The sequence below is a fragment of the Morone saxatilis genome, unplaced genomic scaffold (genome assembly GCF_004916995.1).
Source record: "Morone saxatilis isolate NCDOM2014 unplaced genomic scaffold, NCSU_SB_2.0 Contig11, whole genome shotgun sequence".
Taxonomy (NCBI): Eukaryota; Metazoa; Chordata; class Actinopteri; family Moronidae; genus Morone; species Morone saxatilis.
The window spans coordinates 6,923,035-6,947,912 of NW_023339663.1; the positions used below are offsets into that span (position 1 = coordinate 6,923,035).

Genomic DNA, 24,878 nt, shown 5'->3' on the forward strand with positions numbered 1-24,878 from the left:
GTTTCAGCTTCTTAAATGTGAGGTTTTGCTGCTTGTCTTCATCTTATATCGTGGTAAACTGAATATTTTGTGGTTTGGACAAAACAAGAATTTGAACACATTGAGTTGATTTTCACAATTTTCTGACATTTTATAGACGAAACCATTAATCAATTAATCAATAGCAGATTATTAAATAATTAATATAATTGTTAGTTGGAATTAAACTGGATCATATATAATTAATCATAATTGTTTTTTTTAATTCTGCATTTCATTTGAACAAAACTAATAACACAATTACTTTTGTACTGTTATTTTAACAGATTTCTGTCAAATTTGTAAATTAAATTTAACTTAGAATAGAACTTTAATTACATGTAGAAATTATAAACATATGCATACGAATTAATACCTAATGGTAATTCCAGTTATTGATCTTTTCATCTCCCTATGTGCCTGATTTCTTACTCAGATTATGCCCAGACGGGTGGTGCGATTAGTCCTATATGGGCGTGGCTTCGTTGACAACGTCACCATCTCTACCACTGCCCACATGGCTGCCTTCTTTGCCGCCAGTGACTGGCTGCTTCGCAACCAGGATGAACGAGGGGGCTGGCCCATCATGGTCACCCGAAAACTGGGTGAAGGCTTCCGGCCTCTGGAGCCCGGCTGGTACTCGGCCATGGCTCAAGGCCAGGCCATGTCCACCCTGGTGAGAGCCTACCTCCTCACAAAGGACCAGGCTTACCTCAACGCTGCCCTCAAGGCAGTAGGACCCTACAAGGTGCCTTCAGCGCAGCACGGGGTCAAAGCTGTGTTCATGAACAAATACGACTGGTATGAAGAATACCCCACCACACCCAGCTCCTTTGTCCTCAACGGCTTCATCTACTCCCTGCTGGGACTCTTTGACCTGACTGAGACAGCCGGAGAGAAGCTTGGCAGGGAGGCTGGGCAGCTGTTCAGCCGCGGCATTGAGTCACTGAAGGCCATGCTGCCACTCTTCGACACAGGGTCTGGGAGCATCTATGACCTGCGTCACTTCATGTTGGGCACAGCGCCCAATCTGGCACGCTGGGACTATCACACCACGCACATTAACCAGCTACAGCTGGTGGCATCCATAGACAACTCTCCCATATTCAAGGATGTGGTCAAGCGCTGGAAAAACTACTTAAAAGGGATTCGTGCCAAGCACAACTAGGCAAACTATGACTGACATATAGTATAGAGCTGAGATGATGACTGAAAGGTTGAATATATGTTACGTGTGAGAACTTAATGGATGATTTAAATGTGAGGCAAATACTCACATTGTGTGTCTGTGTGCGTCCCAGTTTTGGTTGAGGTTCATAATCTAAAGGATGAGTTTATTCAGCTGCAGCTCTCAACACTCGTGTGCTCTGTTGCAGGTTTTATATTTTCTGCAACATTGACTGTAGCTCTACTCTCCTGTTTTCTTTTTTTCCTTGAGCTAGTGTTTGTTATTATGCACAGACCTAGTTTCAAAATGTGAGTGTTCAGGAAGAGTGTGTGTGTGTGTGTGTGTGTGTGTGTGTGTGTGTGTGTTAAAGTAACAATATATGTTAGAGAATTGAATTGTTGAAACTGAATCACATTTCCGACATTCTTTGATGCATCCACCACAAGTCTCTTCTCCAAGTATGTATTTTTTTACCATTTCAGCCAGATTAGCAAGTTTATTGAAACAAGTAAACTTTAAAAAAACAACGCAGAATATATTATAAATTATTTTGAGGAGAATGTTGCCAAAAAAAAACAATCTTATCAATACCTTTTGGATTTTATTTCTCCAATGTAACCTTTTTTTTTACCCCATAATCTTCAAAAGTTTTAAATGAAGAGGTATTTTTTTTAAGCATACCATGTTTAAGCTGTGAGATGAATTAATTTGGCTATCATCCCTTTACAGAAATGCTGAAGAGTCGAATGCTTCATGCTTCCAAAACGGCAGCTTCCACTTCTGTTCTGAAGCCCTTTCCCCCTAAAACACAGTTAAATTGTCACAAATAATTTCAGTGAGGATTATGTTGTTATATCTTCAGTGAGCTTAACTTCTTTAAACTCCTTTTTCTTTTTTTCTCCCCCTTTTTAATATAAATATTAAGTCATGGATTAGGTGTCTGTCAAGCTGCTTGAAATGAGCTCTGAGGAATAAACACCTCAAACCACTATATTGGATTTCAGATGGTTAAACCGGCTCCCAATTACCAGAGGGTCTTCCTGCTTCCTACCCACAATTCCACTGTGTTTATCTGAGCTGTTGTGTCGGCACATCTGGTCAGAGTTGTTTGCATGACTGCATCTTCGGTCATGTGACTGACCCTGGGACCAGGTTGTGTTTCAGTTGAGACTGGGATAGACTGCAGGTTGCATGTGTTACATTCCCTGAGATAAACCCATCAGGCCTGCAACAATCTTTAAAAGAAAAATAAATTCTAATTAATGATTCATCCTAATTAGACATCAGTGCTGAAGCCACTGAAATGCTGGTACCTTTTATGTGATGTTTTAAGAGGACATCTCCGTGCTGCCATTCTTAGCTGTAACCAAAAGTGTGTGTGTGTGTGTGTTGGTCACAGAGAAACTTAATAATTCATGTGCCATTGCAGAACACAGCTACAGTTCTGCATCACTTTGAGTTCAGTTCAGCTCAGTTAGTAAAACATAAGTTTCCCCCCATCAGAGCGGAGTCGATTTAGCACAGATACGCTTGCAGCTGGTCACAAATCACAGTTTGTTGTAAAGACGGCCTCTAATTTCACTGATCAAGCCACTGTGGCTCTGTCCTTCTCATGTGCACAGTTTGGGTAAAGATAGGAAACGGTCAGTCAGCCAGATATATTTAACTTCATCATAAGTGTGTGTTGTCTTGCAGTGGACACAAGCAGGAGTGTTCAAATTACACCGTGGCTTTCAGGGTACCCTCTTATTCAGGGGTCGGAGGGTACTGGATGCATGCATATGTGCAAAAATAAACCAGTATATTTCAGTTCGTACGGAGAATATTTAGCCTGGGACAACAGAGAAACAAGAATTATTAACCATTACAATGTTGTTGTTTTGTTGTTGCTCTCTGCTGAGTAAATGGTGAAATTCCCATTGCTGAGACTAGACTGCACATATGAGCCATCTCTGATAATATTATCAATACTTTCTTCTGATGTTTACAGGGTTTTTTTTACTATTCTGACAAAGGCCTTCAGATGTAAATGAGTCAATCTTGGCACATTAGTCGTTGATAAATAAGATAAATGCAAATAGAAAAGTCCACTGAAGTTCAGATTTTTAAGATTCCTTCATCTTATAAGCAACATACACAGCGGCAGAAACGTTAAATAACATTTGTACTTTCATTAAACTTACTTTAAAAGCCAAACTTTAGCTTCAGATGAATCCCTTGACTTGTCATTGCTAAACATTAAAATATTTATGTTGCTTCACTTCCCTGGGTTTAAACGCCAACTCCATTAGACGTAGCTACATCTTTGTTAATTGTCGTGCCCCCTTTTGACCTTTTTTTAACTTGTTTACTTAGAAACTCCTCTGAAAAGCTCTTCTTCTATACAGGATGATAATTGCAGGGCAGGGCAGTGCAGGTGTGTAGGTGGTGTAGATGTATGTGTTGTGTATTCAGTAGATATACGCGTGGGCAGCAGAGGCACAGCTGCATCTCACTAACATGTCAATTTATAACATTTAAATAGACAATGCCAGGAGTGCTGAAGGTCGAGGTAAATTCTTGACAAACAGAAAGAAGCTGTCAGTCCCACCAGGCCTTCATTTCCCCTCTCAGCTGTTGTGGGTGCATGAACTCAGCGTTTTTAATCTCAGTGCTGCCCTGTTGACCGCTGAACGAGGAGAAACCGGCTTGCCAAGACACTAACAATTCACCCGGCTAATAGGCTGGAGAGCCTGCACGTAGTACAGTCGCTAGTCGGGGATGAGTCAGCATTCACTGGCATCGCTCTCACAAAGAAAACAAAGTGGAGCCCTCAGCATTAATGAGGCTTTCATCGATCTACTTTAAAGATTATTAATGGGACGCAGGAGATTGGAGCCGGTTTGTTCTTCTGAAAGGTGTTGATGGTGAATTTTCTTTGGTCATTTGCATAAAACAGGCGAAAAACTTTGAGCTGGAACCATGTTCTCATACACTCTTTCAAAAGTGTGAGCTTTTCAAGAATAAATCAGAAGAAGAATGGGATTCATATCGATTGAAACATTGGATAGAAAAAAAAAAGTCATGTCACTGAGTTGAGTTGCTTTTGTACAAACTCGTTATTAATTCCCCCGGGTACATCTTCTCTGACATTGCAGCTTCATCTGTTACTCAACTTCCTGCATTCAGAACTAAGTAAGAATGTGCAACAGAGTATTAGGGCCACTGTTAAGACAAAAAATCTTTAGATTTAGAGAAAAAAGTTATAATATTTCATGAATAAAGTCATAATATTAAGAGGAAAAAGATATATTTTGCAAGGAAAAGTATTAACTGTACAACACAGTTTGTATCTGCCGTATTGTACAGTTATTTCAGGAAAAGCTAAAACATGAGCATGTAAACCAATTTGAGTTTAATAATATCGTACAACATTTTGTTCCTTTTCACTGTAATGCTATGACTTTATTCTAATATTACAACTTTTTTCTCTAAATATTTTACTTTTAAACATATATTTATAACTTTATTCTTCAAATATTAGGACTTTTTCACATACAATTCTGCCTTTTACTTTATTCTCAAAATGTTTGTTTGAGTCCACCGATTTATACTGTGGATGTTTTTAGTTAAAAGATAAAATGTCATCCCAGAGAAGAGGTATGAGTGCACTTTTTTCTTTGTGATAATCAGTTTTTTTGGATGCTTTGTTCATTTCCTGGTGGCATTTTCTTCCCATGAATACTTGCATAATTCATACTTTGCCATTTTGACAGGACAAGTAGAAATATGTAGTTTTAAAGGGAACATTCAGGAATGGAAGTTTACTGTGTGATTAACTTAATCTGAATTTTGTTTATACCAAAGTCATTTGATTCAAGTACATTTTGAATTTGTATATTTTTGTGCAAACCGATTTCCATTCAGCATTTAATGACGTAAAGTCTCCTCGGAGACGCCACAGAGACACTGCCTTTTGAGAAATGCTAGTTTTTCAAATGTAGGTTGAATAGATTATAGCTGAAGTAAGATATGTAAAACTTGCTTATCGTAAAGGGGACGTGTGCAACTAGAGATTAGCATTTAGTCAGCTACTGTTTTAAAGGCAAAAGAGCCAATAGCTGCAAATTCTCCTTGAAAGTCTTTCTTCTTTTTCTTTTTTTGGAGTGCGTGTTTGCGTCATTCATCAATTGTTGTAATCATTTGCGGAGGAGTAGGATGTTTTGCTAGATAGACAAAAGCACAATGCCGTTTATTGTCACGTGGTTTCTGTTGTATTTCTTCTCGGATTGCTTTGTTTTTCTTTTCAGGACAATGTGCAACGCCTTCATTAAGGAAGCTGCTATTATTGTTCACTGTGTTACAGGTATGACAACTTCTTTTTCCTCATTTTGGTGGGTTTTTTTTCTTTTTCTATTTTTCCACTATCCATTTAAGACTTCAACACATGACCACTGAGGTCAAATGTGATTTATGCAATAAAATGTTTACTGGGGTTGTGACACCACAGGAGACCCAGAGCGGTTGTACAGACTTTGCAATCGAAGCACAATGTGCAAATGCTACCATTTTTTAGTCCAAGGAAGAGAGAGGTGTTTATATACAGAGTAAATCTTTGTGCTTTAAAAATTTGCTTTTTAAAGGTGTAAAAGAAATAAAAGCATTTTTCTTAAATATCTGGTCTAATCTCATCTTCTCTTGTGTTTAATCAAATGTCCGATATTGAGCCGAAAATTAATCTACTATTTTGATTAATTTATTATTGGCAATTTTTAAAGGAAATATACAAAACTTTTATTGTTTTCCATCTTTCTTTGTCATATGTGAATAAAAACATATACACATGTATATACACAAACATATCTATATATATATATATATATATATATACATATATATGAAATCAGGGGCATTCTTTTATATATGTAACACTGAATTGATTAATACAGATACATAATAGATTAATTGATACTGATAATAATTGTTATTTGCAGCCTTAGTCCACTGGTTTTATTTTGTGTTATTTTACATATTATATATTTTACTGTGTTGCAGCCCACAAGAAACCAAAAACTTCAAATAATTTACTTTGCATTGTTTCTGCAGTCGTACAATATTCATATAGATTTCAGCTAACAGTAAACATATGTCAAAAAATGTAAAGATAAAATAAAACAAGAAACACAATACAATGTATTTGAATTAATATTAATTTAAGTGTTATAATCAAACCCTTTTCTTCTTGATATCATATATCTTTATCTCTAGAATTTATTGGTAACTCTAGATTTTGAATTGAAGGTTAAGTTTTATCCAGTCCATCACTATTTATTTCCAGTTCTGATGATCATATCCAGATATTAGTTTATTTTGAGTCCATTCTGGTGGTTTCACAACTAAAATAATGCATTTTGGTTCAACTTCTGATGTCCATTGTTTGACAGCCTTGACCCTGCAGTGGAGAAACGGTTTGTTCATACTGAACGTCTTCTCTGTGAAACCGCTGAGAAGAAAAACAATCCTGATTAATAATTTATCCTAATTAGGCTATTCTGATCCAGTGAGGAGCACAGACACCTGAGAAGGACTGTATCTCCTGCCACCCACTTGCATTTTTCATTACCTTCTGGCATTTATACAATCCAGCCATAATTTCTCCCTCACAGCCACACACTTCACCCCACGCATCTCATTCCTCCCCTTTTCTCGACGTTAATGATATTACTGTCCCTCCTGACAGTGAGTCTGTCTCCCAGTACTGTAATTAGCCCCACATAAACCCGATAAGCTCAGTCTCTTCATGGCCTCTGTGCCGGCCTCTCTGCCTCCTCTGCTGCCGTTCAGATGCCTTCGAGATGGCTGTGATAACATTACAGCGAATCCTTGGTTCCCCGCCGTCCAGAGGCCACAGTCTTTATGGTGTCCATAAATTTACCCACTTGATGAAATTAACACCCCGTTGAACCCTGCATTATTGGATTTGTTTGTGTGTTGTGCGGGGGGTCTCGGAGGAGGTGGGGAAGGAGAAACTGGATGTGGAAGTATCCAGTGAAAAGAAAACAGAAACAGTACACCTGCTACACTTTTTATGAGTGCAATTTGATCATTCACATCCCAGAAGGTTTTTTTTTTGTTGAGGTTTGCGATAATTTCACCTTGATAAGTCGTTTTTTTCCAAAGTTTGAATCTTAAAGCAACAGTTCGATATTTGGGGAAATTTTTTGCTTTCTGGCAGTTAAAGATGAGAAAAATCGATACGCTCTCATGAGGTTTTGGAGGATATATTGGCAGAATATGGAATAAAATATTCATAGGTATGATTTTATTTGTGTGTAATAATAAGAACAGTTTTTGTTTTTGGCTTAGAATGAACTGTTTTTATTTATATTGCCAGCAGTTCCTCTTCTATGGAGTCCGCTATGTTTTACCACCGTGTTTCTACAGTAGCCCAGAACAGACAAACCAAACACTGGCTCTAGATAGGGGCTTTAACAGTGTCTTGGAGGGGAGGGTGCAATCTACAGCTCCACTGCTAGATGCCACTAAATCCTACACACTGGTCCTTTAAGGCTCTGTCCAAAGGTTAGAAAATACACCCACCAGCACCTCTTAAGTTAGGTTACTTTATTTGTACACGTAGGTGGATTTAAAGCTCACTAAACATGTTACATCTCCCCGGTTGATTTCTTGGCTCTGAGCGGCAATAATTTCCTGGACTCTCCACTGGTTGCTGGTTGTTGGTTGCTGGTTGCCAGACAAATTGTCGATTTTGCACCGATTAAACAAACAAAATATAACTATAATATTATTTAGTGAGCTTTACAGATGCTGGTGGCAGACCTTGGCTGTTTCCCCGTTTTCAGTCTTTGTGCAAAGTTAAGCTAACCGGCTACACCGGCTGCAGCTTCATATTTAAAGGACAGATATGAGAGTGGTATCGATCTTCTCATCTAACCCTGTCCTCTTATTAGCAGCTACCTCAGCAGTTTGCTTTAAAGCTTTACTAAATCATCAGAGAATCCATTTTTCTTTCCGCTCTGTGCCAAATCATTTTAAAACTTCACTTCTTATCTTGTCTCATTTGTGCTACTGAGCAAACAGTGCGTTTCAGCTCAGTTTCATCCTCTTCTTCTAAATGAACACCAGAGAGAAACGGTCATTACTGTAACATAAAATAAATCTCTCTCTCTCTCTCTGTCTCCGTTTCCAAAACCTGGTAATTGCTGTATTTTGCTCATTCATGAGCAGCTGGCATATTTTGGTTTTCGTGGTAGAGAGAATAAAAGTCTCCAGTAATGCAACCAACCGAGTCAGAGATGACGATGGTGCTGGAAGAGAGCAATGAGGAGACACAGCAGCTGTAGGGAGTCGTGTAAATAGAAAAATGAATAATAAAGATAAAGATGTATGTTAGAGAAAGCAAGTCTGTGTCGGAAGGGGACTTCTGGATTAAGTGAAGGAGAAAAGGCTGAGAAAGTCTAAAATTCAACAGAGAGTTGCCAGTGCCTGGAGTCTAACAACTATTAATAATGTATCAGGGGGCGTCTGCCACACACGCTCCTCATTTGGAGACACAAACTACACCTCATCAACCAGGGAGGCACCAACACTTTGAGCAGCTGCAGCACAGCAGCCCGGTTCAGTGAAGTCTACCTCCCATCTGTTCCTCTGTAACCCCACACAGCCACAACAGATCACAACACAAACTCAGCAGATCATCATCATTAGTATTATTAAAAACATAAGAAAACACGCTAAAAATTATTACTATTAATATTCATATTGTGTACATTTCTTTTTCTTATTTATGATCAGATAAGGAAAGGTTCTGAGTATTTCCATTTTATGCTTCTTTCAGTACTTCTCTCTACATTTCAGATGGAGATATTTCACTTTTTACTCAATTACATTTATATGACAACTGTAGTTACTGGTTACAAAACATACTGATAATGATGATAAGCTTATAAGGTAGGATGCACAGTTATAACTTACAATACCCAACACTAAATACTGTAAAGTAGTTGAAATTAGCTCCACTTTGATACAAACAAACAAAATCCACAATAAAATAACTATTCAAACACAATGACTTTTTCAATACAGGACTTTTACTTGTACTGGAGTATATTTATATTGCAGTGTTACTACTTTAATTTAAGTAAAGGATCTGAATCCTTGCAACATTTTCCATCATTATTTGATAGTTATTACGATTGAAACAATAACATGGAAGAAATATTTTAATATTGTAGGGGGTGAAGGTGCATAGAGCTAATTTTAACCACCTTATATGCTGTTGGGTAGTTTAATCTATAACATTACATCTTTACATTTGTTTGTACAAATCTGAATCTGCAAATAGCTGTCAAATAAATATAGTTAGATTTACAATATTTTTCTCTGAAAGGTATCGTATAAAGTACTATAATGCAGAAATACTCATGAGGCACCAGTTACTTTCATACAGTCCATACAGTATGTGCTGTGTTTCTTTGGTTCAAATGTAATATTTATGCTGTAAGCCTTTGAGTCATCTGAAGTAAACAAAAAACAAAGTCCTTTCAATATTAAAGAATGCAACGTTTGCACCCCTAACAATGGCTGAATGAATGCTTAATGTGAGAAGTTGTGCTGATGTTACACAAACATTCAGGGCTTGCCACAGGAGGCTCAGTTTGGATTGCATGTGAGAGAGGATGTGGGGGGGGGGGGTGTCTTTGGCCTGAGGCGAACTTGTTACTTTTTCTCATTAACAGTCAATAAAAGAAGAACACAGCGCTCCAAGACCTTTCTGTCCATGCAGTGATGCACTTTAATTCCCTGTGATGTCTCCAAAAGATGTAGCTTTGTACACTAAGGTCAGTGAGTGATAAATGAGTTAATAAGAGAGAAAAAAAACAAAGACAACACATAAAATATGAGGGCGAAGTTTTAGGACGCTGAGCTACTTTGAAGAAACCTTCAATTCAGGCTAAAAATAAACTGAACAAACAAAAACATTTCAGTGGTTTTGCTCCTCGTACGTCTTCATAAACACACATGCAGTACCTGTTCACCGCCGACCTGTGCAGGTTCTGTTTGAAGGCACTGACACCTTGTGGGGAGGTGGGATAGTGCAAGATATAAGCAGCTACTGGATCAGGAATACTTTCTCACAACAAGGCGGTAATAGATTGTATCAAGTATATTTTTATGTTTATCTACATAGGTGACCCATTTAAGTGTCTCATAATTTTCATCAAACACTGTCATTTGTTAAGTTTCTCCACTCAATAATTCTAGTTTTTCCTTTAATTTGTCATCATCTGTGTGTCTCATGTCGACATCAGACTGCAAACTCGATATCAATTTCTGTAAAAGCAGTAATGTAACACAGATTTTACATTACCTTGAGATATTAATGCATATACACACACACACACCACACACACACAGACACACACACACACCAACACACAACACACAACACACATAGCATACATATCATACATACATACATATATGATAAATGCATACATACATACATGCATACATACATCAGTGGTGGAATATAACTAAATGCAATTATTTAAGTACTTAAGTGCAATTTTTGGACTTGCACTTCACTCCTGTATTCCCATGTCTGTGTCTTTGACTGACTACTTTAAGATTGTACATACAGATATAAACTCTACCTCAACTAAACATAAAATATGGTGCATTGTTATAGATTTAATGGAGTGAAGCAAGAGCTACAGAGCATCATTGTTACCTACAGTAAACCACAACATTGTTTGGTGGTTCAGTAGTAAATGTACTTGGTTTGTTGTTTAAGCTGTTCAAGATAACATTTTTAGGTTTCTAAAGAGTAACACTCCCTGGAAATCTTGTTTCTGCTGACCTCCAGTGGTGAAACTTTGTCAGTACACAGTGACATAACTTGGTTTCAGGTGTCGCTGCATAAACACGTGGTTGTTTTGTTTATGTATCATTTAGAGCTGTTAATTCAGGGAAGCTTGAGTGGCGTGTGCCGTGGATTGTAAACCACACCCAACTGGGGTTTGGAGAGCACCCACGGAGCACCTCACCCAACCACACCCACCCAGCAATACTGAAGTGCTGCAGAAACCTTAAACCAGGGAGGGCAGTGAAACTCTTTCAGCCTGGTGTTGTTTGTTTGGCTGAATGTATTTTTTTTAAAGAAACAAGAAGTTAAACTTGAACATAACTATGTAACTAAGCGGATTGAGTTAATCTGTTTCTCTCCACTCAACAGAGACTGCTGTGATTTCTTTTCACCATATTCCTTCAAAAAACTTTGTTGTTGTAACTTGACCTTGTTTTCTATCCTCTGGCTCTCTTGGGGCCCTCAGCACTTGACTTTGTATATAGTTTTGCCACTAAAGTCTTAATGACTTACATATTAACTCACATGTTAACTGTATTAACTGACTCCAGGCCAAACCAAACTGACTTCCAGACAGACACGGATCTCCTGTTGGTTTATTTATTTTTGACTGCGAACCTTTGGTGTTGCTCTGACTTTGACTGCAGCTCTGCTCCTTGGAGAGAAAGCGGAATGAGATCCCAAGGTGCTCTGCTGTAGTACATGTATTATTTCATTGCACTGAGCTGTTGTGATCGCAGCTTACAACACAACACGGTGGATTACTGAAAGTGGTTTTAATGAGAGGCAAAGGCTGATGGTCGAGAGCCGACTCCTTTTGGCATAGCAGAATTGAAGCTTTTAAAGGAAACATCATGATAAATGATTTAAACATAGTTGATCCCATTTGAACTTGTAAACAGAAGCTTGGTACTGAGGATTAGCCATTTAAACCTAGAATAGTTTTGGTTTTGCATCAAGCCTTTGAGATGAAGCATTAACTTATCTTTTGTGTTTCAACCTAAGCAAGCATGACATTTTGTGACAGATTAATGAAAACAAAAGAGCTTCTGGATGCTCTAAAGTGATGTCAACAAAGTAGAAAAATACATCACACCAACAAAACGTATTATTGACTTTTTCTTTTATTTGTGACATTAGCAAATTGTCAAACCACAAACAACATCTTGCACCTTCCACTTCTTATATCTGCGGTGGCAGAAAGACGTGTTTGCTTTCATTGCTTCAGAGTTTAAACAAGATAACAGGCCCGGGAGCTCTGACTGGGCTCGGCCGTCCCCGCTGGGTGTGACGGCTGCCGTCGTTCTGAGGGCAGATTGCGACAAGTCAGTTTAACCAGGAGACGAGCAAGACAGAGGCCTGAAAGGAACTCTGACTTTTTAGCCCGACCGAATCACACCCTTCATTCATGATGTCAGCCTCATCTGGACCGGAGTTTCTGACACTTTCTAGCAGTAAAAAAGCTCAAATGATGTCAGTTGCAGACCATTAATGTCAATCACAGCTGGGGGTTTTGTCATTGAAGGAATGTGTCATTGAAGGAAACCTGCCTTCCCGGCTTGACTGCCCTCTCTTGTTGGAGAATTACGCAATAACAAAAAGCAGAGCTTTGTTTTGGAAACAACGATCTGTTATATAAATGTTAAGATGTTGTAATTGAGGATGACCGTAAGAATAGTGGCCATGATTCTCATGTAATCTTGAAAAACCTGTTTTCCTTTCACAGAAAAATATTCTTTTGACCAAGCAGCAGTTGTGTTTGTGTTTGTGTCTGTGTGTGTGTGTGTGTGTGTGTGTGTGTGTACATGCCTTTGTGTGTGTGAGTACACACCTGTGTGCACATACCCTCCACCTCCAGAGAGACAGCAGCAGCAGGAGGAGGAGAAGGAGGAGGAGTGGCACAGGTACACTGGATATTCTCGCTGGGTTTGAAGAGGGAGGAGATGAAGGGGAGAAACCTTAAGGACAGCATAGCAACACGAGCCCTATAAAGACGGAGGCACACCCTGCCGGCAGCTTCAGTTAAGCTCTCCTCTCAGACAGCAGCAGCAGCAGCAGCAGCAGCACCTTGCAGTAATCATGCTCAGCCTCATGAAATTACCGCGAGTCTTCACCATCAATCAAGTGCCCAAAGTAAGTTCATCTTCAATGTATCTTACTGGACATTCAGCACATTTCAGCTTCCACACAGTCAGAACTGTAAAAGAAAGTGTCTTCATTTGGCTCACAGAGACATACTTACTCAGTCCAGCATGTGTTTGTTTAAGAGGGAGGCATTTGGGCAAAAACATCTGCCAATCTAATGTAATGTAAAGGAGTTCTCTCATATAGCTTTTTGGCTTGTGACCCCTTAAAACAAATCAGTGTCTATTTGAGTTCAACCAAAGAGTGCTTTCTCCTTCTCAGATTGTTTGATTTGAGAGAACATCTGTTTTCATCATCTTGTGACCCTTCAGATGTATCTTTTGACATCTTGAACCCCGGCTTGGGAACCACTATGATATTTTTATAGGTTTTCACACTAAACATTGTTTAAAACAGATTTGAGAAACCTCTTCTGTCGTCAAACTGACTTGAGTTTTCTTTTTCAAGGTTTTCCATGAGGACAGCATCATCTCCGGCTACCGACACCCCCGCAGTTCAGCCACTGACTGCATCCTGAGCCTCTTCCAGCTGACCAATGAGACGCTCAACATCTGGACCCACTTTCTGCCCACCTGGTATAGTTGACACATTATAAGATTCATAAACATGTGTTTGGTGGACTGACAACATGTAACACACCTGAGGCATTTACATTAAGTTGTTTTGGAAGCAAGTTGGAGGTCACAACTCTGGTCTCAAGTACAGTCTACAGTCAAGATTTGTTTTATTCTCACCAAAGCAGGGTGCAAGGTGTTTTCATGACAATCAGGCATCGCAAGCATTCTTTGGTCAACTTCATGTTTAAAGGAATCTTGCGCAACCTGTTGAGCTTATAGTCAGAGAATAATCCAGAATTTCTTTGTGTGGTTTTACAGACTGACGTTGAAAGTCATTGCTCTATACCAATTATCACCCAAAGACATCAGTTTTGTCACATAAAGACTACCATTAATTTTTACTGCTTATATGCAGAGGTACAGTATCTCTCTGCTTAGTATTCATACTCAGTGAAGTCAGTTTTTTATTAATTATTTGATCCTTTATTTAAACAGTTAATCTTACTGAGATCAGGATCTCTTTTTCAAGAGAGACCTGTGTACAGAAAATAAATATATACAGTTTAAGCATAGACAGACGCACTCTTTATTTAATTACTAATTACTTTAATTAACAAAAGCATTTAAAAGTGTTATTGTGAAAGTACAACCTTTGAAATGTTAAAGCAGATTACAGAAACTGTAACTTTGTATTTGTTTGGCTCTACTTGCATTTGTATGCAGCTGTAGTATCAGTATCAGTATGTTTAAATATCCTGTAAGTAATGTATTTAAATGTAACCAGAGAGCTTTGGTAACTACCCTTATAGATAAACAACATACAGTGCTGCTCCCTCCTGTTTCTGAAGGAGGACCCTGTGTATATTTATCACCATAGATGCTCTCTTCAAAGGGTTCTAGATAGAGGCCACGAGAGCAGCAGACTTTACATTAAGCTGTTGTGGATACTGTAGACAGTTGGCAGAGGAAGCATACAGTATGTGCCAAATCACTCATTTACAGCCATCAGTAATATGAGAAGGATTGCACATACTGACATGTTTGTTATCCTACATCCCAGCAACCATTTGGGTCCTACAGACCTGCGGCCTCACAGTGTCTCCCTGTCAACGACCTTTTATGTCCAACAAGCTTTAAGTCCAACAGGACTCTCATAGTACTGTTGCATTTACACAGTTTATTAATTCTTTATTCAACATTTCTTCAACTTTGTCCCACACTCTGTAAAAACGTATATTGTTTGGGATCCAATGCTTGAATGTCCAGCTTATTGGTTAGGTAATTCATCCAATCAGGTTCTTCAGAAACATTGTTAGCTTACCTCCAAACATACATTTTATTTAGGATAAAAAACTCCAAAAAGCATTTCAGTCTCACATTTTAAACCATGATCCACTGATCAGTGTTTTATGTGGCTATTGGTACATCAGCAGCTGTAGTGATGAGGCAGTGTTGTGCATGGGGGTTATCTAAACCAAAAAGTTAATTTTGATGTGATAAAGTGTTGCAACGTAAGGTGTCATGAATCAGTCTAACTTCTTAAACTGAGTTGACACAACTAGCTGCCCTAAAATTGAGTAAACTCAGAAAGACTTTGCAGCATGTTGAGCTTGTTGAGTTTTCCAGTTTCTACATTTTTACAGTGTATTGAGGGACTTAAAGGTCCGATGTGTAACATTCAGGAGGATCTATAGGCAAAAATGGAATAAAATATCCATAGGTGTGTTTTCATTAGTGTGTAACCACCTGAAAATAGGAATTGTTATGTTTTTGTCACCTTAGAATGACCCATTCACATCTACAGACGCCACTGGTCACCTTGCATGAGTCCGTCATGTTGAACTGACATGTTTTTTACAGTAGCCCAGACTGGACAAACCATGCACTGGCTATAGGTTCATGTTTGCACGTTTCGTGGCCACCGTAGTTTCTCCTTCTCACTTGGATGGGTAAAAGCACACGACCAGACGCCACTAAATCCTACACACTGGACCTTTAAGATGCAGACAGAAAGGCTAAAAAGGAAAAAACATGGAGGTTAAATCTATCCCAGACTTGTGGCAGCTCTGTAACTGATATTTTTTGCATGTACGTGTCTGAATTCAAATTTTAGTTACTACAGAGGTTACTGCTCCCACTAGCTACACTTCACTTCCTCCCTGCTGAGATGCCAGTTGCTTTGACTGCATTGTCCAGGGAGAAAGTGTGTGTGTGTGTGTTTGTGTGAGTGTTGGAAGATATGCTAAGGGCACATGGGTCTATGTCTCATGGGGCTCGGCATAGACCTACAGGCCAGCCGCTAATGAGCAGATCTGTGCTTAAGGACTATATATGAGTTGCCACAATTAGTTAACTGCTCAGTGACGGGGAAAAGCACAAATAATGTTGATTTGTTAATGAGGCGCACTGAGACGTGGACACGGTGGCTGCGATACACAAATACACAAGGCAAACTATAGCCTCCTGATAAGATTAAGCTTTTTGTGTTGAACTGGTAGCTGTTACGAAACTGACAGTTGGTGACAAATGCATAATTTAACTGTGATAATGTACATGATACTTAATTATGAACATCTTGGGTTTTGCCTACATTGACAGGTACTAACAGGTTCAGAGATGACAGCCCAGCCCAGTTTGTGCCATGAATCATAGCTAATTAGATGTCCTTATTACTGTGTATTTATATCTTATTACATGTTAAGCAATGAGATATATATGTATTAAGATGTAAAAATATTATTCGTCACAATGTTGGCATTCGGCTGATAATAATAATAATAGGTTATTGGGCGTTACACAGGAGGAGTTGGTTATTTTGTAGTCTCTATCTGACGGGCTTAATGGTTCAGTGTTTACTGTCACCTCACAGCAAGGAGCTGTTTAAATGTTCCACTTTGTTTTAGTTAGTTTAAATAAAATACTTTCACATGTTCTCCCTTAGTGAAAGTTAGATGAAAAGATGAAACCACTCTCATGTCATGAAATATGGAGCTAGAGCTTGGAGAAAGTTATCTTAACTTAGCATAAATACTGGAAGCAGGGGGAAACAGGGAGCACGGCTCTGTCCACTGATCAGAAATACACCTACCAACACCTCTAAAGCTTACTACTAATTAACCTGTTGCACCTTGTTGTCTGGCAGTGCCAAAGCCTGGAGGGAGAAGTTGGTGTACACTTAAGCCCACATTCGGTGTATGATGTACAAATGTCATTCACCAAATTTTCAGCTACTCCTTTCTTATCTCACACAAGTGTAAATATTGCATTGGCGCTACTATACTACGATTGATAGTGTGAGTGATGGTATTATGCAATTAATCACGTGTAATCATTCATGTAGTAACAACTTACATTGAAGAGAGAGAAAGTGATCAGTTGACACAGTTTTAGCTTTAGCTGCTAGATACTGTACATTCTTTATTTTACTCTGACTGCTATTAATGTTTGCTACTTCACTTATAGACTAACAAAAGGCTCACTGAAGAGTGTTTTTCTCTTTTAGCCAACCCTCGTAAGGATCAGTAATAACCTTCTCTCCCATTCACTTGATTAACGCTGGGTGGAAGCTACATACCTTCCCTTTAACTGTATAAGTGTACAGATGACAAATTAAAAGAAAAACAACATAAAGCTCAAAAGATTTCCATCTGTGTTTAGTTGGGTTGATATCTGATGACTGTGAAGGTCTTGAAACCATTCAGTGGTCCCTCATGTCCCATACGGTATCTGCATTTGTTGTTTTTCCTTTAATTTGTCAGGCCTCTGGATGTTTAGACACTCATCTGCTGCTCCTGTTGTATTATGTACAGTTTCAATTAGGCCTTGATACCTTGTTTATATGATTAAGTGGATCCACCAACCTCAACTTTCTTCTACTCTTCTTATTCAATTGAAAACATTATCAAGTGTACTGCTGCATCCAATCCAATCAGCTTAATGTAACCTGTTTGTCCTGGCAGGTACTTCCTATGGAAACTAGTGACGGTGGTTCTGATTCAGACAGCCTGGCAGGACTCCTTTACCTGGCCTCTGCTGGTCTTCCTGCTCTCCTGCTGCATTTATCCGCTGGCGTCGAGCTGCGCTCACACCTTCAGCACCATGTCGGCGCGGGCTCGCCACATCTGCTTCTTCTTTGACTACGGTGCCCTCAGTTTCTACAGTCTGGGTAAGTGTATGTGGTTCAGGGTCACTGACCAAGAGTGAGAAATGGTATTAGAGTGGTTCTGTTTTATGTACAATGTTGTGACTGAACTTTTACTCATAACTTAAGTTGACTTGAGTATCAGTAACTCAACCAGATATGGTATGTGAAAGACTTCTATGATGTATGAAATTCTGTGTATCTTTAAGAAAAATGCAGCAGTTTGGTGAAATGTTTTGTTGTGTGAAACATTTTTAGTTTTAGAGGCAATAAGGGAAGTCAAAATATGCTTTTGTTTGTGTGTGAACATTTTAGAGGTAAGAAAAGTGAACATCTCAAATAATTCAAAAGTAGAAAGACGACAACAACAGAAATACTCTTACATGAATTAATTAGAAATCCTCAGCGGTCAAACTGCTTGTGAATGGTTATAATATTCTGATATTTATTATTTACAGCCCTGAAATAACCTCTGTCTTAGTGAAGCTTTACTGTTCAGTGGTTGGTACTGATTGACTCTCTTTTGTAATGTGTGAGGTGGTGGTTAGTGGTGGTGTTGTATTAGATGGCGTTATATTGACAGGTGTGTACGTGTAAATGTGTCTGGAGTAGTACAGATAGATTCAAAGTTTACAATTGTGCACTGTTGATGTGTCCTGCTGCAGGGTCGGCAATCACCTATTCAGCTTATGTTTTCCCGGACAAGTGGGTGAACAGCTTCTTCCACCGGTGCTACGTTCCCATCGCTGTGCTCAACACTGTCATCTGCACCAGTGTGGCCTGCTACTCCAGGTATGGTGAGACAATGTATTTTACAGAGCTACTAATGTTCTCTTAAGTCACAGAGCTAAGCAAGGCTGAGCATTGGTGGCGTATCTAGGCGTATGTTAGCATCATAACAAACTAACATGCTAAATGCTACATACGACATGTTAAAATGTTCATATGCTAAATATAACAAGCTAAATTTCATTAAGATTCAGTAGTTGTTAATATTCTCAGCATGCTCCTAGTATGGAGGATAACTTAACTCAGAGAACTATGCTACAGCTGCTACTATACACTGACAGACCCTTACCAATCTTACTCCGCATACCTAAATCTAATCAACCAAAGCAATGAACTAGCCAATCAGAGGCTGAGTAGGGCATGTCATGACTTTGCCACCCTGGGAAAACATTTTTGACCTATTGAACCTGCCTTTGTCAAGTTCTTCTCAAAATTAACTAAAAACTAGATGTCTTTATTCAGTGTTTTATTCCCAACTTTTCCACTTTTCCATATCAATCACATCACAGTTTAATTTGTAAATAAGAACAATGTTATACCCCAAAAGTTTAGTCCTGATCCATGACAACATTTGAAAGTGACTGGTCTCAGATATTTGTGCACTTTGAGTAAACATGTTACCTAAAACCTGCCAAACAGCCTGATCACTGTGGTTGGCACACAAAGCACAATGGGGGTGTGTTTTCTTTCTCCTTTTATAAATTCCTACTCTTTAAAAGATAAAATGATAAATCTCTGGAAATGTAACATTTGTAGGAGCTTTGTCATTGAGAAGAAACAGCTCACTCATTCTGTATCAATACAGTGCTGTTCCACCTCTTGCGTTTATGATTAGCACGTTATTAGCACTGTTATCTCTTCATGTACTGGATTATTGTTGGCTTGCTATAGCTAATTATTGTTCTTTCACTCATCTCTCCCCACTGCTAAGGCTTGGCTTACCATTTCTGCAATATAATCATGACATCGTAAAGAGGTAAAGACAATGCATTTGCTAAAAAATCTGCTCCTCTATCTAAAACTGTGTTTACTGTGCATCCAATGATGGTAGCAATATATCTTGTTAACACCTTCAGACAGACTTAATCCCAAATACATTTTTAACTCGGATTACAAAAGTAGAATTGAGCAATTGACTGTTTAATGCAATGGGTGTTACCTAACTGTGACTGCAGGGACCAACCCTTAACACTGATTTAATTGTGTAGTTTCAGCTGAGCAGGTTAGAAGAACTGACAATAAGAGTGGCCAAACGTGTTATGTAACAACTTGACAGTCCAGTGTGTAACATTTAGGAGGATCTATTGGCACAAATGGAACAAATTCATTGGTATGTTTTCATGGTGCAGTTTTGTTTGAATGAGCTGTTTATATATATCTCTACAGAAGCCCGGAACAGACAAACCAAACACTGACTCTAACGTTTGAAAAAAACGTTTGCGTTTTCTGTCTGTTTCGTGGCCACTGTAGTTTCTCCTACTGGCTTGGAATGGGAGGTTGAGGCTAGGGGGTTGTAATCTGCATCTATGGTGCTAGATACTACTAAATCCTGCACACTGGACCTTTAACTCTGAGAAAATCAAAGATGGTTAAACTTTTTTTTTTTTTAAATGTGTGTACATGAAAGGTCTGTGAAGCATACCATTTATGTACAGTCTGTTAAAAATGTGTTTATTTATTTTAAGCTCTTTGGTTTCAAAAGTAGTGTTTGTTTTTTTTTAATCCATAAATCTGTAGCTACTGTGCACGTCCACAATCCTCAGCAGAGAAGTATACAATGCTGGTTAAGTCTGACATAACATTTAAACTGTACCATTGTGGATACTATATACACAGCTTTGTAATTCAATTTTAATTCCTTTAGTATTGTGTTTTGTGTTTTATGTTTAATGACAGCACGCCATTCACAATGGGTTTGTGGGAGTTAATTTAGCCACCAAGACACCTGTGTTATAATTACAATGTTAACACTCGTAAAAAATATTGTTTTTTATCCACCCTGTGATTTGGATCCACTCCTTGGCTTATAATACACACTTTCATCATGTTTCATAACAATCAGACCAGCAGTTTTTCTGTAATCCTGTTGACAAACAAACAAACAGACAAAAGGCACAGAATGGCTTCCTCCAAAACACGGTGCAACCATGAGAAATATTCAGTGAATATAATTATTGAATAATGTCTTTACTCTTTTATTATTTCAGATTCCCTGAATGCCAGAGTCCCAAGTTCAGCAAATATCTCCGTGTTGTGGCCTTTGCCTACCCTTACCTGTTCGACAACATTCCTCTGTTCTATAGGGTAGGGCTACTTCTCTGCACTTTACTAATCTGTGTCTTCACACAAAAGTTTGGAGCATGTAGTCCAGTATATCGACCAAAAGAATCACTGTATGTTGTGTCACATTCAGTATATTGTCCATCATTTTAAAACACAAATCTTTAACTGAAATTACTGGAAAACATAATATATTCTTTAAGGGTAACTCTTTTGCTCTGGTGCTTCAAGCTTACACTTTAAAATATACATTACATTGTATTATTATGTCCATGACAAGGGTTTTCTCAGCTGTGATATGATTGTTGATAATAATAAACAGTAGTTAACCTTGTAAATATTACACAAGTTATGATGATAAATCTGGTCCTGTTACAGTGACATATACTTTTTTTGTTCCCATATGAAGTGAATGTGGTGAGCAGTTAGTACAAACAGACAAAAAAAACTCCAATAGTTGATGCATAAAGAACTTTTCACCTGAAATTGTTGCCAAAAACATTCACTACATGGTACACTCAGTTAAATTACATGCTACAAAATAAAAGCTGTTTTAGTGTTTGAGTGACAACAAGCAAACACCCAGTGTTTCCTCCTGTAATGCTAAAGCCTTTTAACTGAAAATTAGGTGTATCAAACATTATACATCAGTCAAATCATCAGTGCCTGAGAGTTGCAAAGCATTTAATTAATTATACCATAAAAGATATTTATAATTTTATTCAGTCTAGTGCACTGATTAACAGCGTAGTTTACAAGTTTGCACTCTTCTTTTGGATGTGTGGTTTTAAAATAAGATAAAAGTGTACACATGTATTTTTATCTTGATTTATTTTGTGAAAATGAATTGTGTTTAATCAATCTGTTAAATGTGCTCTGTGTGTTGTGTTTACAGGTATTTCTGTGTGTAGGGGAGGGCTGTACAGACAATGAAACAAACATCCTCCACTACAACCACATCGCCTTGGCTCTCCTCACAGGCTTCCTGTTCGCCACACATTTACCTGAGCGCCTGGCACCTGGGAGCTTCGACTACATAGGTAAGACTGATCTGAGGAGTGGTTATTGTTGGTTTCAGCCCTACGGAGGATTGTCACCCAAGTCTGCTGTTCGTCTCAGCTCTGTGGAGAGCTTTACTGTTTTGGCTCATTCTCAGCACTCTCATCAGCGTTGTTTCCAGTCAGACAGATAAAGTCAGCGACTTGCTGCTTAAGATAGTTAACAGCTAGCTTAACACCTTAAACAGAGTTATATAAATAAATTCAAATGTTGCTTCATATCTGCTGGATGTTAAAATAAGCAACTGTTTGCTAACAAGTCATGACATCTCAGAGGGTGACGATATGTCAGTTGTGTTTATAGCTTTTTGCCCACAGTTGGCAAAGCAACTGCCAAACAAAGGCTTAAATTACAAATGTACAGTATTATGTACCTCAGTATTCGTAATATTTATTATTCATTGGACCATTTTCCTAATTGTTGCATTTGTAAGTACTTTTGTAGAGCATTTAAAGTCCTTGAGTGGGTTCTATACTGTAAATAAAGACAGTTATGTTGCAATAATGGTGATTCATATTACCATGAATATTATTTATGTTCATTTATTTATATATCCCTTTCTTATAAGCGTGTCTCAAATGACTTTACTGACAACAAACAACCTAAATCTATCAAATCAACAGTCAGTTACTGAACAAAAGGATGTGGTACAATGTGCAATGTATGTGTAGAGCAAAGCACCAGATTCAGAAGAGCAGGTTAGACAGAGACTGACATATTACAGACTGCTCACCACCAACCTTAGACCCTCATTATATGCAAGGAGAAGTTCTCAAAAAACCTTGAACAGGCCAAGTCAAAGACAATTATATCAATATACAAATAGAAAATGTGTAAATATGTAACATTATTTTAGAAGTACGGAACAACTTCACAAAATGGGTGGACTGAAGGGTTTCCATAATGATGCATTCATGTGCACCTGCACTGAAGTTTGCTTGAATGCAGCGTTTTTTACAGCTCATTGTCAGATCATCTCAGATCTTAGACTACAGATAAACACTGGATTCACATTTGTGTTAAACATTGTGAAATAACATTAATGCTTAACCAGCTCCAAATGTTTCTATTCTTTATTAAACCAGTCAACAGGGTGACTCATTTGCTCAGTTATGAGGGTTTGATTCATTTTTAACTCTTTCTGCTGACTGTGTTGCCTGAGCTCAAACATGACTCGACTGCTCCCTCTGCAGGTCACAGCCATCAACTCTTCCACGTGTGCGGCATCCTCGGCACCCACTTCCAGATGAAGGCCATTGAACAGGACATGGTGACACGGCGCCCATGGCTCCTTGAACAATCCATACCCAACACGTTCGCCAACTCTCTGGGTGCAGCGCTGTTCTGCGTGGTGGTGAATTTGACTATCATCATCCTCTACAGTCTACCTCTCCTCTCTGCCCCAGTCTGCCCAGAAAAGAAACACGATAATGGTCCAAAGAAAGCCTCCACCAAGGTCTGCCCCTGCTGGTAAATCGGCTGAGGGATCCCAGCTGGTCACGAGACCTACAGACATGTGAGAAAAGTGCATTATGGGTGAAAACATTGTAAGAAACACTCCTGAGCTACAGGAGCTGGTGTGATGTTGAAGTGAATTATAACTTGCAGTCTGCACTAAACTCACGGTGGTATTTTTCAGAGATCACTATGATGTGACTGCTGCTAGATGGATGGGTACAAAAAAAAGGGCATAAGCTGCACAAACAACACATACAATGCAACTTTAACAAAATACGTATGTATATGAATCTAAATGTTTCTGAGGAAACTAAACAAACAAATGTAGCCAGTTAGCTACATTATGAGGCAGTGTTCATATTGTTTATAAATCTTTTTTTTACCTTAATTCTCTGATTTCCACATGTGGGAAATGAAGAGGAGGAACAGCAATTGTGTGAAATTTAAAATGCTAATTTTACTTTGAATTTAAAATGAAAGTGCTGAATTTAGACACTTATAGAGCTTGTGCTTGTACACAAACCTGTTGGACTGATCATGTTCAGTAAAAGCAGTGTGACTGGACATCGCTCACATGAAACGTCAAGACAAGAGACAGTTATGATAAGGGAAGAAAATAGCTTTGCTCATGAGTTTGAGCTGCCTGCAAAGTGGAGTTACTGTTCAGTTATGTAATACAGAGTAAATGTTTTCAGAGTTACCGTATTTCCCTCATATGATTGCTGTTTATGATCTGTTAGACCTGTATGATGTGTCACATTGTTACGTTAATTTAAAACTGAGAGTATTTATGTGCAATGTTATTTATTATGATTTTTCAAATAAACTATTTACCAAACCTGCCTGCATGTCGTTCTATTTGTAAACAGGAGTTTGTAACCTGTGTTGTATCTCCAGTTTAATAAAACTGTTTATTGAAGTATCAATTAATGTTTTTAAGTCAAACACAAATACAGTAACATATATAGATATAGGCTCAATAGTATACGATTATACTAGGACGTAGGGGGACGAACGAACAACAAGGAGTTAACAGGTGCCGTGTGAAAATGTATAGCATGATAACTTTACATACATAGAAAATAAGATAGGCAGGATAATGCAAGGAACTTTTTATAAACAAAACATGGGCACAAAAATGGAGGTAAAAACAAAGTAGATACAGGTCGTTTGTTAATTTCAATGCAATTAAGTCTAACAGTTTTTTTTCCAAGTTCTAATGTTTTCAGGTGGCAGATGGGGTGTGGGGTGAGTATAGGTGAAAATATCATTTTCGATTGTTGAAGAATCGCTGTTCAGATAAGATAAAGTTATGGCGTGGTCCGATTGTGCATTGTTTTCCAAGAATAGGTAAAATAAATCACGTCTCACCCAGGCCTAAAGGACCGAAAGGTT

At 38.4% G+C, this 24,878-nt stretch overlaps 2 protein-coding genes across 3 annotated transcripts in view; both read left to right on the top strand.

Annotated features, from left to right (window-relative positions):
* Nucleotides 1–5,841, top strand: part of glceb (glucuronic acid epimerase b) — a 29,111-nt gene extending 23,270 nt beyond the window's left edge. The window contains exon 5 of the mRNA XM_035652193.1: nucleotides 455–5,841. Within this exon, the coding sequence (XP_035508086.1) occupies nucleotides 455–1,186 (732 nt within the window). The 3' untranslated portion in view covers nucleotides 1,187–5,841. The remainder of the gene's footprint in view (nucleotides 1–454) is intronic.
* Nucleotides 5,842–13,018: 7,177 nt separating this feature from the next.
* Nucleotides 13,019–24,315, top strand: paqr5b (progestin and adipoQ receptor family member Vb). 2 transcript variants are annotated; one of them, XM_035652198.1, is made up of 8 exons: nucleotides 13,019–13,187; nucleotides 13,647–13,774; nucleotides 17,716–17,921; nucleotides 18,563–18,689; nucleotides 19,618–19,662; nucleotides 20,894–20,990; nucleotides 21,862–22,006; nucleotides 23,219–24,315. In XM_035652198.1, exons 1-8 carry the CDS (start codon nucleotides 13,134–13,136, stop codon nucleotides 23,497–23,499), a joined length of 1,083 nt encoding a protein of 360 aa, XP_035508091.1. In that variant the 5' UTR covers nucleotides 13,019–13,133; the 3' UTR covers nucleotides 23,500–24,315. The 2 variants fall into 2 exon arrangements, with proteins under 2 accessions (XP_035508091.1, XP_035508092.1); XM_035652199.1 differs by lacking the exon at nucleotides 19,618–19,662 and having other exon boundaries at nucleotides 13,025–13,187.
* The last annotated feature ends 563 nt before the right edge of the window (nucleotides 24,316–24,878 follow it).